The sequence below is a fragment of the Microchirus variegatus genome (assembly GCF_963457635.1).
Source record: "Microchirus variegatus genome assembly, chromosome: 6".
In the NCBI taxonomy this organism is placed as follows: Eukaryota; Metazoa; Chordata; class Actinopteri; order Pleuronectiformes; family Soleidae; genus Microchirus; species Microchirus variegatus.
Genome location: NC_139807.1, coordinates 27835900 through 27853769, shown reverse-complemented (window position 1 = coordinate 27853769; position 17870 = coordinate 27835900). Strand labels below are relative to the sequence as shown.

The 17870-nt window shown below is 39.1% G+C and overlaps 1 protein-coding gene across 1 annotated transcript in view; it reads left to right on the top strand.

The window, feature by feature from the left end:
• Positions 1-9687: 9687 nt before the first annotated feature.
• alx4a (ALX homeobox 4a) overlaps positions 9688-17870 on the top strand; it is a gene marked incomplete at its 3' end in the record, with an annotated part of 28982 nt that continues 20799 nt past the window's right edge. Inside the window, exon 1 of the mRNA XM_083890906.1 lies at positions 9688-10331. Coding sequence (XP_083747032.1) covers positions 9917-10331 — 415 coding nt within the window. The 5' untranslated portion in view covers positions 9688-9916. The remainder of the gene's footprint in view (positions 10332-17870) is intronic.

Genomic DNA, 17870 nt, shown 5'->3' with positions numbered 1-17870 from the left:
GTTTAATGTTGCCAGTGCATTAAGGATGTGGGCTCTCGTCTCCTCCACGCCCCTCATGTTTTTCTTTTAACCCCCACGTTCACAAATATCTCGCTCGTATGTCTCGTTAGTGGATCGAGGGTCGTCTGAAAAAAGCAACAGGAGCCATTTCTGGGTCACTGGCCCGCGACAACAGTCGCACTCGTTGTTCCGCTGGGACAATGTCTTCATATATGTCTCAGAAAATAAAACATAATTACACCTTCCTAAAAAAATTAGTCACAATCCCCCCCCCCCCCCCCCCCCCCCGTCAATAGACTCTTAGTTTGGGACGTATCCGGAAAAAGAGGATCATCACTGTCTGCAGACATGAGCAATAGTGTGTGTTTTCAATCATCAGTCATAATTAAACTTTAAGCTTTATTACCCTCCCCAATCTATTATGGGCTTCACTGGGGTTTCAAAAAAGAACTCAGAGGCCACATGGACATGGATTATTCACTGTGGTTAAAACCGTCCATTATTCATGAATCTGTGGTCAAATCAGCCACCTCTAATTGTTATGGCACATACATTCAAACTGAAAAACAACTGTTGCTATTATCCCTTAGATATAATAATAATAAAGATAATACCACATATAATAATCTATTTAAAGTCCCACAATATTCACTAATAAGAAATTGGCCACACTACACTTAAATGTCTTGTTTTTGAGTAGACCTATGCTATATATATGTATATATATATACACCGGTATATATATATATACATATATATGCTATATCAATATTTTCAATCTATTTGGGATTCATAATCTACAAATCTACAGTGTTCTTTCCCAGTCATATACTATGTGTCTTAGTGTTAATATCTTTATATATTGTATTTTTTTGGTAATGCATGTTTATTACCTATTATCTTTATCTGCTGTAACGATGTAAATGTGCCCACTGCAGGACTAATAAAGGATGATCTTATCTTATCTTGTACGGTCAGTGGTATAATGTCATATTCCACACAAAAAATCTATAGAATCAAATCTATATACTATAATATAGGTGTTAAAGGGCCATATTGCACCTTTGTGTATTTACATATACATCTTTGTAGAAACTACAGTGATAATTGAAAGATAAATTGATTGTTACAGGGAATAAACACTGGGTCCAGAAGCAGCAACAACAACAACTTTCTTCGACATTATTCTCATCGAGGTTCAGCTTGAGTTTCTCATTTCGGAGAAAATCGACTAAATGTCGACAACAAAAGGCATAAAAGATCCTTGCCAGTGATGTGACCTTTGCTTTCATCTCTTTTTTCCATGACTAACAAACCCCTGCCCAAGCAAATCCATATGCAATCTTTGATTAAAAAAAGAAAAAAAAAAAAAAAAGTTTTCTGTCCAACCAGCAGAGAAAAAGAGCCATGCACAAAAGTACGACTGCTGCTGCTGCTCCTTTGTTCTTTCTACTGCACGAGTTTCATTGATGACGCCTATACATTTGCATTCACTGTTTATGCTGACATGGCTCTCTTGTCTTTCCCTCATTAAGCACATGCTGTGGAAAACAAACAGGCCACAACCAAGATTCAACATTTCGTTCTCATGCTTTATTTATTTATTTATTTATTTTTTAAATCTCCTCTATCAGTTGTTTTTATCTGTACAATCGTCACTACCTAAATTCTCGCTCCACCTTTGCAAAATTCATTGTTTATCTTGTGCAGGTTGAAGCTGCAAAGCTCCTCCAAATTATGCATTTAAAGCACTTTATTACAGTTGATAGTTTTAATCCAGGAGCTACTAAGCTTGTTAAATGTTTATTGGACATTACTGGATACAGACCAATAAGTGTAAACAAAAATACTGGGTATTTACCTGGTTTCTATATGGTGAATTTTAGTGTATTATTGGGTTATAAGCTGGTAATAAGCAGGTAGCTACAGCCCCCAATTACTAGCTATTTACCCAGTAAATATATGGTAACAGAAATGTGTTACTTGGTATTAACCTGTAATTAGAAGGTAAGAACAATGGCCAAAATACTGGGTAATTACCCAGTAAATTATAAAGCGTTGTATTGTATTAATGCTTAAATTACTTAACGCTAAACTGTAGAACTGCAATCTGGTCATTCAAATTATTACAAATGGGATTTCTTTCTGGGGGTTTTTTTCCTTTGGAGGCCCTCAGTCCAATGTTGGGTTCCTAAATTGGCCCTCAGGTATCAACACTTTGAGAACCCCTGATTTAAAGTCACCTATAGCACCCAGTTCCGGCTGCTGAAATACAGCATGAAGAGAAGTAAAGCACTGTCAATCTTATATTCTGTCCAACTCTCTACTATCTAAATATAATGTGTATATATATATATATATAGTTTCAAAGGTGTGTAAAAGTACAGAAACATCCACAACACAACAACTGAAACTGTAGATTGCCACAAATAGTGGACTTCTCACTCCTTCACCCCCCTCCTTCTCGTAAACATGTCAGGAAATAATGGTGAGAATGCAAACAACTCTTTCACAAACTCTTTTCTTTTCCTCCACCAGATCTTTATTTTTCGCTGTGAGCTTCAGCTTCAAATAAACAAAACAAAACTACGTGCGCCGATTCATTTTGTTGCAGATTGTTGCGTGTGGATCGGAAACATTTAGTCGGCACAAAATGGCGGCCCGCGTGCAGCAAGGCCCTCGCCTGAAACACATGTAAGAGACTTAGCACTTCTCCTCATCCCTCCCTTTAAATTCATCCTTTGCATACTGGAAACGACAAAAGATCTTTCACATCTGTCTCCACTCTTCTTATATATATACATATATATGTATATATGTGTGTGTGTGTGTGTATATATACGTGTATATATTAGAGCTGCAACTAACGATTATTTTCGTAATCGATTTATTTGTTTATTTAACAGGGACAATGTACGGCTCTCAGCCTTACCAGAACTAGCTACTAGCTAAATTTCATCTGTAGTCCCTGGGCAGGGAAAAAAACAAACAAACAAAATATAAATCTAACAAAGACTAGCATATACAAACAACAACGATAACACAGTTTCACACGAAACACAGTACAACACAACACAACAAAAATAAAATCACAATGTCAAAACACAATAAAACCGTGTTAAGATACATCACTAAAAAGATTGTTGGTTGGTAATGTTGGTGATTAATTAATGATTAATCTGTCGATTATTTTCTCGATTAATCGATTAATCGATGGTCCATAAAATGTTAAAAAACGCTGATCAGTGTTTGTCAAACCTGGAAATGAACATCTCGAACATCTTGTTTTTGTCCACAAACCAAAATGATTCGGTTTTAATGATTTTTTTGTTATGTGGAGCAAATAAACGAAGAAAATATTCACATTTAAGAAGCTGAAACAGTCAGAAATCTTGTTTTAATCATGAAAAAAGCTTCAAATCGATTATCGATTATCAAAATAGTTGGCGATTCATTTAGTATATACATCCATTTATATATACAAAACATATAAAAAAGAATATAAATATGCGTATTATATTAACTTTTTGTCACTAAACCCTCCTAAAAGCGAAGCTCTCACTTGTGCGCAGTAAATACTGACGATTCGGGATCATTTATTCACATAAAAAAACAGTTTGCTTTTGCCGTTCGCAAACATATTTGTTTCTATAATCCCATTCAATAAAACCTTCTAAACGATTTCACGAAGCGAATGTTTTATTTATTGTCGCGGGGGCTCTGTCGTTGTTCTATCTGCAGTGGATTTAGACCGCTCATTTCACAGTGCTAATAAAAACAAACTCCCAAATAAGACGTATTATTTTATTTGTCTCTTAATCACTTCAGTCAGTGAAATTTAAATGTGAACTTCTGTCGCCAGTGGTGACGACTCCTCAAAGAATCTGGCTCAATGTTCTACTTTAACAAGACAAAAAAAAATCTGATACCAAGGCCTTGATATAGTTTATGTGCATGGATGAACTATATTAGTGCGGGTATTTCTGTGTGTTTTAATGCTCCCTTATTCACTGCAGGTGTGAAAGGGAAGCGTCCGCTCACCGTGCCAGAAAACTGACAAGTAAACAACATTTCAATAGCCAGGAGGACGGTCCCTCGTCACGTTCTCGCTGGGAAACGCGCGCATGGTTCTCATAATAAAGCAATTACTGCTGAGTAAAACTGGGGACACTTTCCCTGGTGAAATAAAAAAGATGAGATGGAGTCATCGCTCGTGGCCAAAAACATGAACCACCACCTCCTAAACACACGCCAATGGAAATATAAAACACACTATATCGCGTCTTTGTTTTTACGGTCGCTGCAGATTTCCTTGACTGGAGTGATGCGAAACAGATCAGATGACATTACGGCGCAGAGACGAAGTAATATTCCACGTGCGAAACTGACTCTGGGTCCATGTCAGCGTTTTTCAAACAAAAGTTCTGACGGCATCTTCTGGGAAACAGGCTCTTACTGGACGATACCGGCTGTCCATCACACTCATGTGTCCTGCTTTATTGTCTGTTTTCCCTCTTAATGGGAGAATACTTTTGAGACATTTGAGAACCATTAATGCCTCAGGGAAAAATGTTTACTGATGTTATTAATTGCAGCAAGTAAAACACGGCACAACTTGTTATTGATTCGCGTTGTATAATGTACTACTGTTCAAACGTTTGGGCTCACTTAGAAATGTCCTTATTTTGGACACTTTTTTCACTGAATCTAAGGGTGAATTCCAATTCCTTGCTTAACCCTCAATCTTAACCCTCAATCTCAAAAATGTGCGCTCCCTCTAGTGCAAGTGCTGTCCCGATTCTCAGAAAAATTAAGTTGAGGGGCAAGTTTAAGGGCTGTATCGCCCTCAATATTGAGATTTTCATAGACCACCCTTGGTAGCAAATTCTACCCAGAATGCATTGCGTGTTTTCACGTAGGAAAGATGGCGTCGAAAGCAGCGAAACAAGTGCGATACAAATGAAGTATTTACTTTGTTAATAGAGATATAAAAATTATGAAAACCATTGTATTATCTTAGTTTAGCCCCATATTATAGACTACTGACGTCATTGTTGCGTAACATTTATTTTTATTTTACGATCTTTTGTCAATAGTCGGCCGGTGCGGACAAGCGATGGTTTGCTATGGTTTACTTTTCAATAAGCCGTGGTGTGTGGTAACTGTCAGCTGAATATGTCCGTGGTTGTGGTATTTGTATGAGTATCATCTTATAACTAACTGACAACCTAATAACTTGACTGACAAACGGATCGTAATAAATAATCGTGACGTAAATGTGTTCTTCTTCTTCTTCTTCTTTTTTGGAGTTGACAGACTGGACGCAGCTTTCGCGTTATTCTGCCCCCTACAGTCTGAAGACGTATCTGCATTTAAGGGGTGTCCCATTTCTAAGTGACAAAATAACCCTCAACACTTGGTTTTGAGGGCCAGTTAAGATTAAGGGTTGAGCTTGAGGGTTAAGATAGGAATTGGAATTGGCCCTTAACACTAAATGAATCAGAAATACACTCTATACATTGTTAATGTGGTAAACGACTATTCTGGCTGCAAACGTCTGGTTTTTAATGGAATATGTACATAGGTGTATAGAGGCCCATTTCCAGTGTTCTAATGGTACATTGTGTTTGCTAATGGTGTTGGAAGGCTATTGGATGATTTGAAAACCCTTGTGCAATGATGTTAGCACAGCTGAAAACAGTTTTGCTGGTTCTTTGACCAAAGGGCAAAATGATTATTTTGAATAAAAATCATTATTTCTAATCTTGTCAATATCTTGACTGTATTTTCTATTCATTTTGCAACTCTTTTGATGAATAAAAGTGTGACTTTTAATGGAAAACACAATAGTGTAAATTGCAACAAAAACCGTGTCAATAAATTGCTAAAACTGTATAGAAAAGCCACAATATTATTACATTACAAGATCATGAAGTTGGAATCTGTAAGTGATTTGACTGCAGAGTTTGCTGCAGACGTACATGAAGAGAGCAGTAATTACAAATGTGTTTGCCCGGATCACGTGAAACATAAACTGTAGCATCGTTTTATTTCCACCCCCCTCCTCCTCTTCCTCCTCCTCCTCTTCCTCCTCTTCCCTCATCCTCCTGAGACAGTTTATAGCTGAGTGTCAGCCAGGTTTGCAGAGCATGAACATGACATCAGATGTGCGGTGAAAGTTTAGACACCTTTCAGCCGGACGGACTTAACATCGAAATCCAATCATGCAAAATGGAGCAGATTCCAGCTCTTTTTTCTCTCTCCTCTCTTTCTTTCTCTCTCTCTCCGTCAGCTGCTTTATTTTGTCTCGCACACGTGTCCTCGCCCGTGTGTGCACGTGTCCACCATGTGTGCACGACTGCGCTGAACGTGTTTGTGTGTTTGTTGCTGTTTTTTTTTTTTTTTTAAGTTGCCGTCCCTCTGTATTCAGTGGTGGATCTAGAAAATTCCACCAATGTAAATGGATTTAACATAACAAATATAAAAATACTTACTGTTTTATCATGAACAACAGAAACAAGCCCAGTGCATCACTTAAAAAGCAAAAGTATTATAAGCACATCCACAAATCCACAGTAATAATAAGTCATTTGGTCATAATTATCACATTTTACAGTAAATGTATCATATCCAACATTCAATGACATATATAAATACACTTGTTAGGGCGATGGAGGTGGCCCCGAAAAGGCTCCTGGTACAAATTTTAATTCCAGTTGTCCACCACTATTATTCATGTCATTTAAATGTTATTATTGAATGACTTTATTCCTCCGCCAGGAGGGGAAACACACATTTACAACAGGGCATAATAAGTTGTATGTAAATGTAAAGATAAGAGTAAAAATAGAATAAAATAAAATACAATATGGTAAAAAATGACAGTCTAAATATAAGTAAAAAAAGATATAATACGTAAAGATAAGAGTTAGAATTAGAATAAAATAAAATACAATATGGTAAAAAAATGACAGCCTAAATATAAGTTAAAAAAAAGATATAATACGTAAAGATAAGAGTAAAAATAGAATAAAATAAAATACAATATGGTAAAAAAAATTACAGTCTAAATATAAGTAAAAAAGATATAATACGTAAAGATAAGAGTAGAAATAGAATAAAATAAAATACAATATGATAAAGAATTAGAGTAAGTAATAAAGTATAAAGAGATAGGAATAAAAATAAGAATGCACAATATCCAAAAATGTACACACAGTGTAGAAAAGGACTAAAGAAAAATCCTGAATATAAAAACTGAAAAAAAGTGTCTGTTTTTGATATTAATACATTCATTTTGCATCATAAATATGGTATTTTTAAGTATACGTGTGATATAATACAATATTGTGAACTGTATCGCTGTGTGTGAGCCAGACTGTGTGCGATGCACATTTGCAGAGGCGATTCTAGAGTCTGTAGGGGCCCTAAGCAAAAATGACTTCACACAGGTTAAAGTGAGGTGGGGCCCCTTTAGGGAGGTTTCCTACTGAGATGTCATTGCAAATCGCCCCTTGTTGTTTAAGGGGGACGGGGAGGCGGCTGGTCACTGCACATTTCAGTAAAAACAGCCCTCAGGCTCCGAGTGTCGGGGGGGCCCCCTATAGGCTCGGGGGCCCCAAGCAGTTGCCTGCCTTGGCTGTTCACAAGCTGCGCCTCTGCACGTTTGATGCAGGGCCGTAGCTATAAGTCAGGGGTTCTCAAAGTTTTGATACCTGAGGGCCAATTTAGGAACCCAACATTGGACTGAGGGCCACCAAAGGAAAAAAAACAGAAATAAATCCCATTTGTAATCATTTTAATGACCAGATTGCAGTTCTACAGTTTAGTGTTAAGTAATATAAGCGTTAATATAATGTAATTTAAGCATTAATATAATAACGCTTTATAATTTACTGGGTAATTCCCCAGTATTTTGGCCATTGTTCTTACCTTCTAATTACAGGTTAATACCAAGTAACACATTTCTGTTACCATATATTTACTGGGTAAATAGCTAGTAATTGGGGGCTGTAGCTACCTGCTTATTACCAGCTTATAACCCAATAATACACTAAAATTCACCATATAGAAACCAGGTAAATGCTATAAGTGAGTCAGGGGCCTGAGATTTACTATTATTGACTTTTAGTCAATTTAATGTTTGTTTCAATACTTTGAAAAGCTTGTGGATGTAGTGGCGGATGCTTTTGCGAGTAAAGTTTTTAAAACACAAAAGTTAGGGGGGCAAAGCTCTACAGTGTGGGGGGGGGGGTGGGTAGCTACCCCCACTTGCACCCCCCGTAGCTCCGCCCCTGCTCTGTATAAGCTCTTGTACATGTACCCCAGCTCGAGCTATACGTCATGTTTTTCCCAGTAATTAAGAGTTAATGCACAGTAAAGGCCATGCAGACACAGGGAAGGACACGGCTGTGACACTGTGCACCAAAACTGTGTTGTTTAGCTCCTATTTTGTGAGTTTTCTCTCTGAAATAAACAGATTGTCTTGATACAGGCTGCCTTTTATAAACGATGAATAACATTTTTAATTGATTGAATTTTCATCTTTTCACAGTTTAATTGAGTTTGGTCAAATGTGTTCGTTTCATGACGAAACGACTGGACTTCAGGAAAATAAATCTGTTAAATCTACATTTTCTAAAAGAATTAAGCTGAATAAATGTTGAATAAAGGACTTAGTTACTGTATTTTTATGTATTGCTCAGTTTATCTGATCTCATGGTTACGTTTTTGCCTTTTATATGTTTTCATTTATTGTATTTTAACTTTATGTATTTGATCATTTTGTATCTGTTGTGCAGCACTTTGGTAACTGTGTTGTTTTTTATAATGTGCTATATATACAAATAAAGTGGATTGGATTAGTTAATCTGAACTTTATTGTATTGAATTTAAGTGGAAAATCAACTGTTTCATTTTAAGGGTCAAAGAAAATCCAAGATCCACAGAGATAAGTGTGTCTTTTGGTGAAGTTGGAAGATTCTGAGGACAATAATAAGAGAAGATTAAAATTAAAATCTTCATACAAAATCCAGTCAAGAAATACATTGAAAGTAAATAACTATTAATATGTTTTATTTTATTGTTTATTTAAATCAAACTTTAGAGCAGTTTTTAAAATGCGGTTAACCTTCCATGTCTGCAAGATGTTGGCTGATAAATGAAATCTAACATATCATTACACATTTATTTTGAAACCACAGGCCTATAATATATTTGATATAAATATATATATATATTTATTTAATATAATTGTGAAAAATAATTCTGGTTTTGAGGGAAACAAACAAAAATGAGGATGTAAAACTGATGAATAATTTGAAATTGTTGGCAAATAAAGACAGAATAAGTTATTGAAGTAACGTTGTTATTATTTAATAGAAGAATGGAAGATATTCGTTGCGTTTAAAGCGCAGTTTAATCCAGAAACCACACAGATGCAGACTGAGTGACTGCAGGAACTCAAACCTCTGACTCTGACTCTGATGAACCATTACGAATGAAGCGTAAAATCGTGCCCTCTCCGCCCCAGTGCCATCACTCATCAGACGATATTCATATCCAAATTAGACTCGTGTCATGTGTTAAGACCCCCCCGCCCTCCTGTTTTACGATCATTTCTGCAGTTAATAAGCGACGTAAAGTCCACACACACACACACACACAGACACAGTGTGTCACTCTCCTCAAACCTGCGCGGGGAGTTTGGACTGTTTGGTCAAAGATAGTGGTTCCTAGAAAAGATCCGAATCGTTGTATAACCAAAACCAGCTGCAGTGCATGTGTGTGTGTGTGTGTGTGTGAGATCATTGTGTGGTAGAGGAAGGGGCGTCTGCGCAAAAGAGAGAGAGAGAGAGAAAGAGAGTGAGAGAGAAGTTTGGTATTTTCCTTCCCTTGACTTTTTTTTTTTTTAGGCATGAACGCCGAGACCTGTGTTTCATACAGCGACATGACATCCATGGATTCATATTATAGCCCCACTGCAGCGCAAGGTAGGGACCTCCACCACCTCCACCACCACCACCACCACCACATCACGGACCACTTTAGGACATTCCCGACCGCCGACACCAAATACAGCCCCATCGCCGCCTTCCTGCCCAACAAAGGTCAGGCTTACGGAGGAGAGAAGAGCCGCAGCGGTCCCTTCCAGCAGCAGCAGGAGGGTCTGCAGTCATTGGACACGGCGGCGGCGGCGGCGACGCAAAGCACGTTCAGTAAATACCACCTGTTTATGCAGAGGTCCTCTTCCTGCAAAACACCCGAGGAGGAGGAGGAGGACGAAGGGCACCAGGAGAGGGGACACAACGGCGCGCTCGCCTCCTGCTATGGTGAGTTTTGAATAATGATAATCATAAGATGATTATTAAGGGCTTCGATGATTAAACTGTTGAGGATGAGGAGAGATGTTCATGCATCTATAGGTTCCGACCTCTCCAAAACTTATTGAATCATCTGCAGCAAGATATTGGCTCGTCTTCTCGTTCTGGTGTCTTCTTTCTTTGCGGTTGAGAAACTTCCTTGTTCCAAGTGTTGGTGTTGAATTATTTGGGCCTTCTCAACAAATTCAGTGACCAAAATTCACTCACTCAGTCAATCAATCAATCAATCAATCAATCAATCAATCAGTCACTTTCTCGGCCTAATTCAATCTACAAATCCATTTTCTCCAATGATTAAATACAGTTTTAGATTATGTTGAACTGTAACCTTTGATGATGATGATTTCTCAATGTGTATGTCTTTAATTAATCTGAATCTTAGTCTGAGGAGGCAAATAAATGGCCGTGTGGCTGAGTTATACGGCTCTGGCTGCAGTGGTGAAATGTTTCCGAATAATAATCCGTTTTTACGGGATGAACTGATGGGTAAAAAAAAAAAGCCTCCGCGCGTAAAAACGCACCAACCACCAATCACTCCATCCACGGCCCAGCGAGGTTTAATCTCCCTGACTGTCAAATTGTCCCCCTTTACTTGGCAGATCGAAATTAAATTAGCGCGCATTTAATGCGATAATCTGCACATATCGGAGCCGAGTCGGACAATTGCGGGTTAACAGGCTTTCATGATGTCAGATGGAGGAACAATCAGTGAACTCCAAACTCATCATATTTTCATTTGCATGATTGGCCCCAATTAGCTGTAATGGAGGCTGTGACGGGGTGACTGACGGGGCTGTAAATAAAGATTTACGCCTCATTAGACAAGCGAGGACACTTTGGAGCAGAAATAATCCAAGAATTCAAGGATTCGGGAATATTTTTTACTCTTTTTTTACCCCCCTTAAAATAAAGTAAATAGAAATAAACACGGGAGTAACTTTACACACACACACACACACACGCCTTCAAAATTCCATCCAAAATGTATTTTCAGTGACAATAATTCCAGCATAAATCGACAGAAATTATAAAACAGACAAAAAACACACAAAATAAATTAATTAATTAATTAATAAAAGTAACAAATACATACTTTTTCCCAACAATCCACAGTTCTTTTTGAAATATCAAAAAATAAAATGCGACTGCATATATATATATATATATATATATAGAGAGAGAGAGAGAGAGAGAGAGAGAAAGAGAGAGTTTGGCCTAAAACATCGTAATAAAGTGTATTTTTGTTTCTCTGCTTCTCTGTATATTTTAGTGATCGTCTATGGTTTCATGGGATGTTTTGACAGTTTGCAGCTCTCAAAAAAAATAAAACACGCAACGTTTTCAAAAGCTTTGACAGGTTTTTTATTACGGCTGTTAACTTTTTATCACTCAGCTCAGCCGGTAAATCCATGCAGAGCAAATCAAATGTTAGTTATAGAACATGCTGTAAAATAAAGCAAACAAGCGGCACGTGTACTAAATACACTTTAAAAGAATAATTAAAGGAAGAAAAGCGTTACCCCTGAAATGACAATACATGTTTTACTTTTCTTTTTCATTTAAAGCATAATATATATGTTACAAATAATTCAATAATTTTTCGATTTCTTTTAAAAAAAAATTCTGATATAATGGATATAAAAACATGTTTAAATATTAAATTATATGTATTTTCCTTGTGAAATATGCGCAGGTTTGTCGGTTTTTAGGGATTTGAATTCATAAAATCTGGATTCAGGATGAAGAAAAAAAACACAGTAATGCGACTCAGATTAGTCAGTTTACTACACACAAACACACACAAACACACACGCGCGCACTTATTCTTTTCATTTAAACACGAATTAAAATTTGCTCACGTGTTTAATACATTATATAATATTTTTATTATATTAAACATAAATTATTATATCATATTATATACTATTATTATATAATATAATATTTTTAATAATATTATTATATAATATAATATAATATTATAGTATTATATTATATAATATAATATTATATAATATTTTTTATAATATTATATGATATAAATACTGTGAATATTTGCAGAAACGTGTGAAACACACAACACAGAGAGAGAGATTAATAGGTCCTGATGGTTTTATTGCAAATTTCTGTCGTGTTTCACTTCCTCCGACATTTCTTTGGTCAGACCTGCATGGATTTTTACGCACGCACTGCACTGAGCCGCAGATTGGACTCGTCGGGAGATTTGTTTGTCTGTCTGCCTGATTGGTTTACTCAGGGTCGAACGTGTGACTCAGAGATGTTTTCATGAGACGGTGTTTTTGGCTGAAAGAGAGAAAAAACTTGTGTGTCTGACAAACATTTAGACAAACATTCATTAGAATCTGCACAACACAACTCTTTCATTGTTCTGACCCAACACAACCGTGTTGTTAGTGAAATCAGGCTGAGTTAGAACATAAACACAGGCAATAAAGCAGCTGAAAAGGAGAATTTAATGAATGAATAAAATACACCAAATAAATGACAGTACACACTGTGTATCTGTTAAAACCTATTTATTTATTTATTGGAGCATTGAGGGTGATTGCACATTAGCAAAAACGTCAACATGTTCATCTGCCAGATTATACATCCACAGGCCAATTTACATGTGCATACAGCCAGACACAAAACAGACAAGTTCATACACAAAGAGAAAACAAACAAATGATAAATAAATATAATGACAGTAACGAGGGAAAACAGCAGAGGCTGTGCTTGTTAACATAGGCAATAGAATAGAAACATACTGTTTGTGATGGCAAAACCAGGAAATAAGGAGCATCATTTTTTTTTGTTTGAAATAGCGTCGTTGAAATCCACGAACGTAAAGGAGGTTTCAGTCACTCGTGTTGTCTCTGTGAAGCCCAGGAGACGATGCCTTTCTTCTTTTGATTTGTTTGTGTGTTCGCTTCAGTGTCTCAGGGGGGCGCTGACCTCCAGGTCGGATTTTCCTGCTCTCGTCCCCCCCCCCTCCAACCCCCATCCACCCACCCCAAGCACAGCAGAGAGAATCCATTTGAAACCCCCCGTTTCAGAGAGAGAGTCTCTGGTGTCAAAAAGCAGCAACATTTGGAGTCAAGTTTTACTCAAGTCAATATCGAGCCACCGCAGTGAGACAAAGGGATGTTGGTTTATTGTTGTGTGTGTGTGTGTGTGTGTTGACTTGTAGGCTTAATTACTACTTGGTGGCACTTGGTGTGCATGTCTTGTGTCACTGTTCACAGAGATGTGAGGGAGTAACGACACTGGTGATTGCAGCTCGACGACGTGAAAGGCCGCAGCTCAAACCATGAGTGGTTTCTCGGGCAAAAAAAGGAGTTCACTGCAGTTTTTTTTTTGCTGCTCTTGTGAAAGCTAAACGTTGAATTCCCCCAGCACAAGCAGTAGCTGACAGTTAAGGCCACATTATACTGCGTCACCACGGAGACCCCTCGAGCCTTCATACCTCTGCGTCGTGGTGACGGATACAAGCTTGCAATTTCCCGCCCGATCCCTAGGGGTCGCTGCGCAAGGTTGTTGTGCTTCTGGCTACAGTGAGCAATGGCGTCCGAGAGAGAAAGAGAGAGAAAGACTGTTGTCGTTGAAACAGTGGCCGTTTCTCACTTTTCTGTGTCACGGAACGCAGTTTTAAGATAATTTGAGGCGAGAAATTGGCCATTTAGAGTCTAAACATGTGGTTTGTGTGTTAAGATATAACGTATTTATAGTTTGGCAGCGACGTTGTCGGCGGTGATCAGCTCCGCCTCTGTGGACGCTCGGTGCGCACTGTGAGCCGGCACAGAGCAGCTTCGCTCGGCCTGTCCTGAGGACCAATCGCAGCTTTTGCCATCTCCGTTGTCCCTTGACGGAGTGACGGACACTTAAAATATTTTGTGCAGTCGGAGACGATGCAGAGGACTCTGCGTAACCTATGCAGAGCACTTTACGCAGGAGTATAAATTGGGCTTTTTAAGCAGCGCTCAGCCTGATGAGATTTTCGGAAGATTCTCCTCGTTTGTTTCCCCCCCCTCTGCACCTTCGCTAACTTTAACCCCCCCCACTCCCCAGACGACGCAGCCATTTCAGCGTCCTGTAACGGCCGTCTGCACTGATTGGTTCGAGCAGGGTGTAATGGGAACCAGATAAAAGGAGCCCAGACAAAACTGGGGGCACATTTCAGCATCAGTCAGTGACATGAGTGAAGGTGACGTGGGACTCAGATCTGTTTCAGCGTTTAGGCCAACGTTTGGCAGGATAATTTACATTAGGCTCAGTTTGCACGGTTGAGCGAGAGCAGCGGGGCAAAAACAAAAAAAACGGCTCGCAACTTCCTTTGGTCTCGATGTCACCGCGACACGAAAAGTGAACGCTGATACAGGACCGACGGTGGAGGCCTGCACCACTGCCCTCACTGTGTCACAGTGGATTTTCTCTATGTGTCAGTCAGTCGTGGTTGAGAAGTTGTAGGTTTTTTCAAAAACATTTTAAGTCGCAGACTTAAACGTAGAGCATGAGCCGTTTCTGTTTTGAACATCTGAGACATTTTAGTTTCAGTCATTTGGTTTTAAAAAGTGGACCTAGACAGGAAGTTCCAATTAACGCTGTTTTTTAGTGTGTATCTGCATCATTACCTTGTTTAAGAAGCCCTGAAGGTTCTAAACAAACAGTTCAGCCACTGCTGAGAACGCTGTGTTTTATTGTAATCTCGGGCTCAGCGAGATCTCTGAAAAAACCCGGTCCGGTTACGTAAACACCGGTTCTCCGGAACAGCAGATCGTCCTGCTCCGGGCACTAGTCCGGGCACATCCGGTTGCGTACATTGAACCGCAGAAGAAGAATAACGTCCGTTGTGGAGGTGTTTTTCACGAGTGACAGTGTCTTCTGACTCTAGGTCTGACTCTGGGTCAAAGTCATAAAAGGGACTGCGGCGGGGAATCGTGAAGAAACTATTTTTAAACACTGTTAAAACAATGTTTTGATAATGAGGAGCTGTGCATCCACCGTTCCAGAGGGGGGAGCTGTGCATCTGAGAGCGGGTGTGCTGAATATGTATGTTTTCGGGTACTGGCCAATCACAAGACTCTGTCTTCTGGGTGAGAGAGTTGAGTCTCAAATCTCGCGGCTGGGAAACGGCGTCAGAAAAGAGGATTTCTATTGGCTCGTTTACAGCAACTAGGAGGTTTTTGACCATAAAAACAAGTTAATATATGTAAGTAGACCTCCATAACTAACATATATGTGCAACAGGACCACTCTAGGTGAGCTTTAAAGTTGGAAAATTGCTTGAGAAGTATTATCAGAATCTTAACATCACAACAACAACAAAAAGAATTATCAAGGTTGAATCAGAAGCCAATGTTTCAAAAGTGGTGCATGATTTTCGTCAATATCTTACTAAAGCTTTCCGTCTATGAATTCGTTGGTAGGAAGACGTGATCGGGCGTTATGTTAAGTTGGTTGGTTGGCACACAAAAATGCACTTCGGAAAGTTTTCAGACGGAACGCTCTTTCTTCAAATCTTACACACAAAATCACACACGATTTTGTTTTGCTCCAAGGAAGAGAAGCTGGCAGGAGGGAGGGAGACAGAGGGGAAGAGTGAGAGTAAAAGAGTGCGTGAGAAGTGATTTATCAGTCTTCCACTTTATGGACAGGGGTTTTTTTCTCTCTGTGTGTGTGTGTGTGTGTGTGTGTACTTGTATATGAATTTTGCACATGGAGCCAACACTGATGGATCTGCACAGTCAGCAGTGTTGGATTTCAAAGTGAACAGCAAAAGAGACCCCTGTGTGTGTGTGTGTGTGTGTGTGTGTGTGTGTGTGTGTGTGTGAGTGTGTGTGTAGGGCTGAATCGTTCAAATCAAAATCTCAAATTTAACACAATTATTAAATCACAAAGGCTGCAATACAGGATACATGTTGGATATATGTGGTGTTCTCTCTCACACACACACACACACACACACACTCAAACTCACACTCATTGATGGTGATAGAATAAGTGTCAGTACAGTATCTTTTCCATGTAAAAAAACAGCGTTACAATGTTTACTCAGACTAAATAAGGCTGCATTTATATTATCAGGTTAAAGTTTTGTTGTTGACGTGACTTGGATCTGATTGTTTTGTGTGGACACAGAAATGGGATCACCAACTTTTGAGATGAAAATCCAAACTTTGTGTCACGCCATGTGCTACGAGGTCAAATATCTGATACGTGGCATGATGAGGTGTGAACGGGTCTCACTCGCACGTTTGCTGCCATAGCTTTTGTTTCTGAATTTCCCCAGGGGAGGAGGAGGAGGAGGAGGAAGAGGGGGTCAAAAGAAGTTCTAATCTTATCTTTTCTCCCACTTCAATATTGAGAGATATTACAAACACTCTACTCTTGTTGTGCGTATGTTTGACAGAGCAGTCCCCTACATAAAACGTATAGTTGTGAACATAAAGCATCAAATATAATCTGATTTGAACATTGTAGCTTGTAATCTGAATGTAGCATTAGTGACAAACTGGTAAACACTGGTGCAGCAGCTACAGAAAGAAGCCACATATTACTCACACAGAACGACAAACAACAGTGATTATCACACTGACATTCACCACACGACCAGAGACACAACTCCACTAAATTATTGACAATGCTGCCTTGTACCTGCCGGACATGTGAGCAACTGTTTTCTGACAACTTCACTACGGCTTAATCCCAATTTATACTCCTGCGTAAAGTGTCGTAGAGCCTCTGCGTCATCTCCGACTGCACAAAATATTTTAAGTGTCCGTCACTCCGTCAAGGGACAACGGAGACGGCAAGAGCTGCGATTGGTCCTCAGGACAGGCCGAGCGAAGCTGCTCTGTGCCGGCTCACAATGCGCACCGAGCGTCCACAGTGGTGGAGCTGATCACTGCCGACAACGTCGCTGCCAAACTATAAATATGTCATATCTTAACACACACAGCACATGTTTAGACTCTAAATGGCCAATTTCTCGCCTCAAATGATCTTAAAACTGCGTTCCGTGACACAGAAAAGTGAGAAACGGCCACTGTTTCAACAACAACAGTCTTTCTCTCTCTTTCTCTCTCGGACGCCATTGCTTACTGTAGCCAAAAGCACAACAACCTTGCACAGCGACCCCCAATGATTGGGCAGGAAGTTGCAGTGTGTATCCGTTACCACGACGGAGAAGTATGACGGCTCGCGTGGTCTCCGTGGTTACGCAGTTGGGGAAGTATAATGTGGCCTTAAGTTTACACCAACACGGGTATTTTTAAAAACTGAGACTTTCCCCCTGCGTTTGTGCCTTTTTTTCTAAAAACGGCAAAAGTGGAGATTTTGGAAAACTCTGTTTTCGCGTTTGCATGTAAATGGGGGGGAAAAAAACGGCGAAAAACAGAGTTTTACGCAATCTACGCTCCAAAAATGCGACCTTTTTTACATTTGGTGATGATCATTTTCACGTTTGCATTTGCAAATACAGCTCCT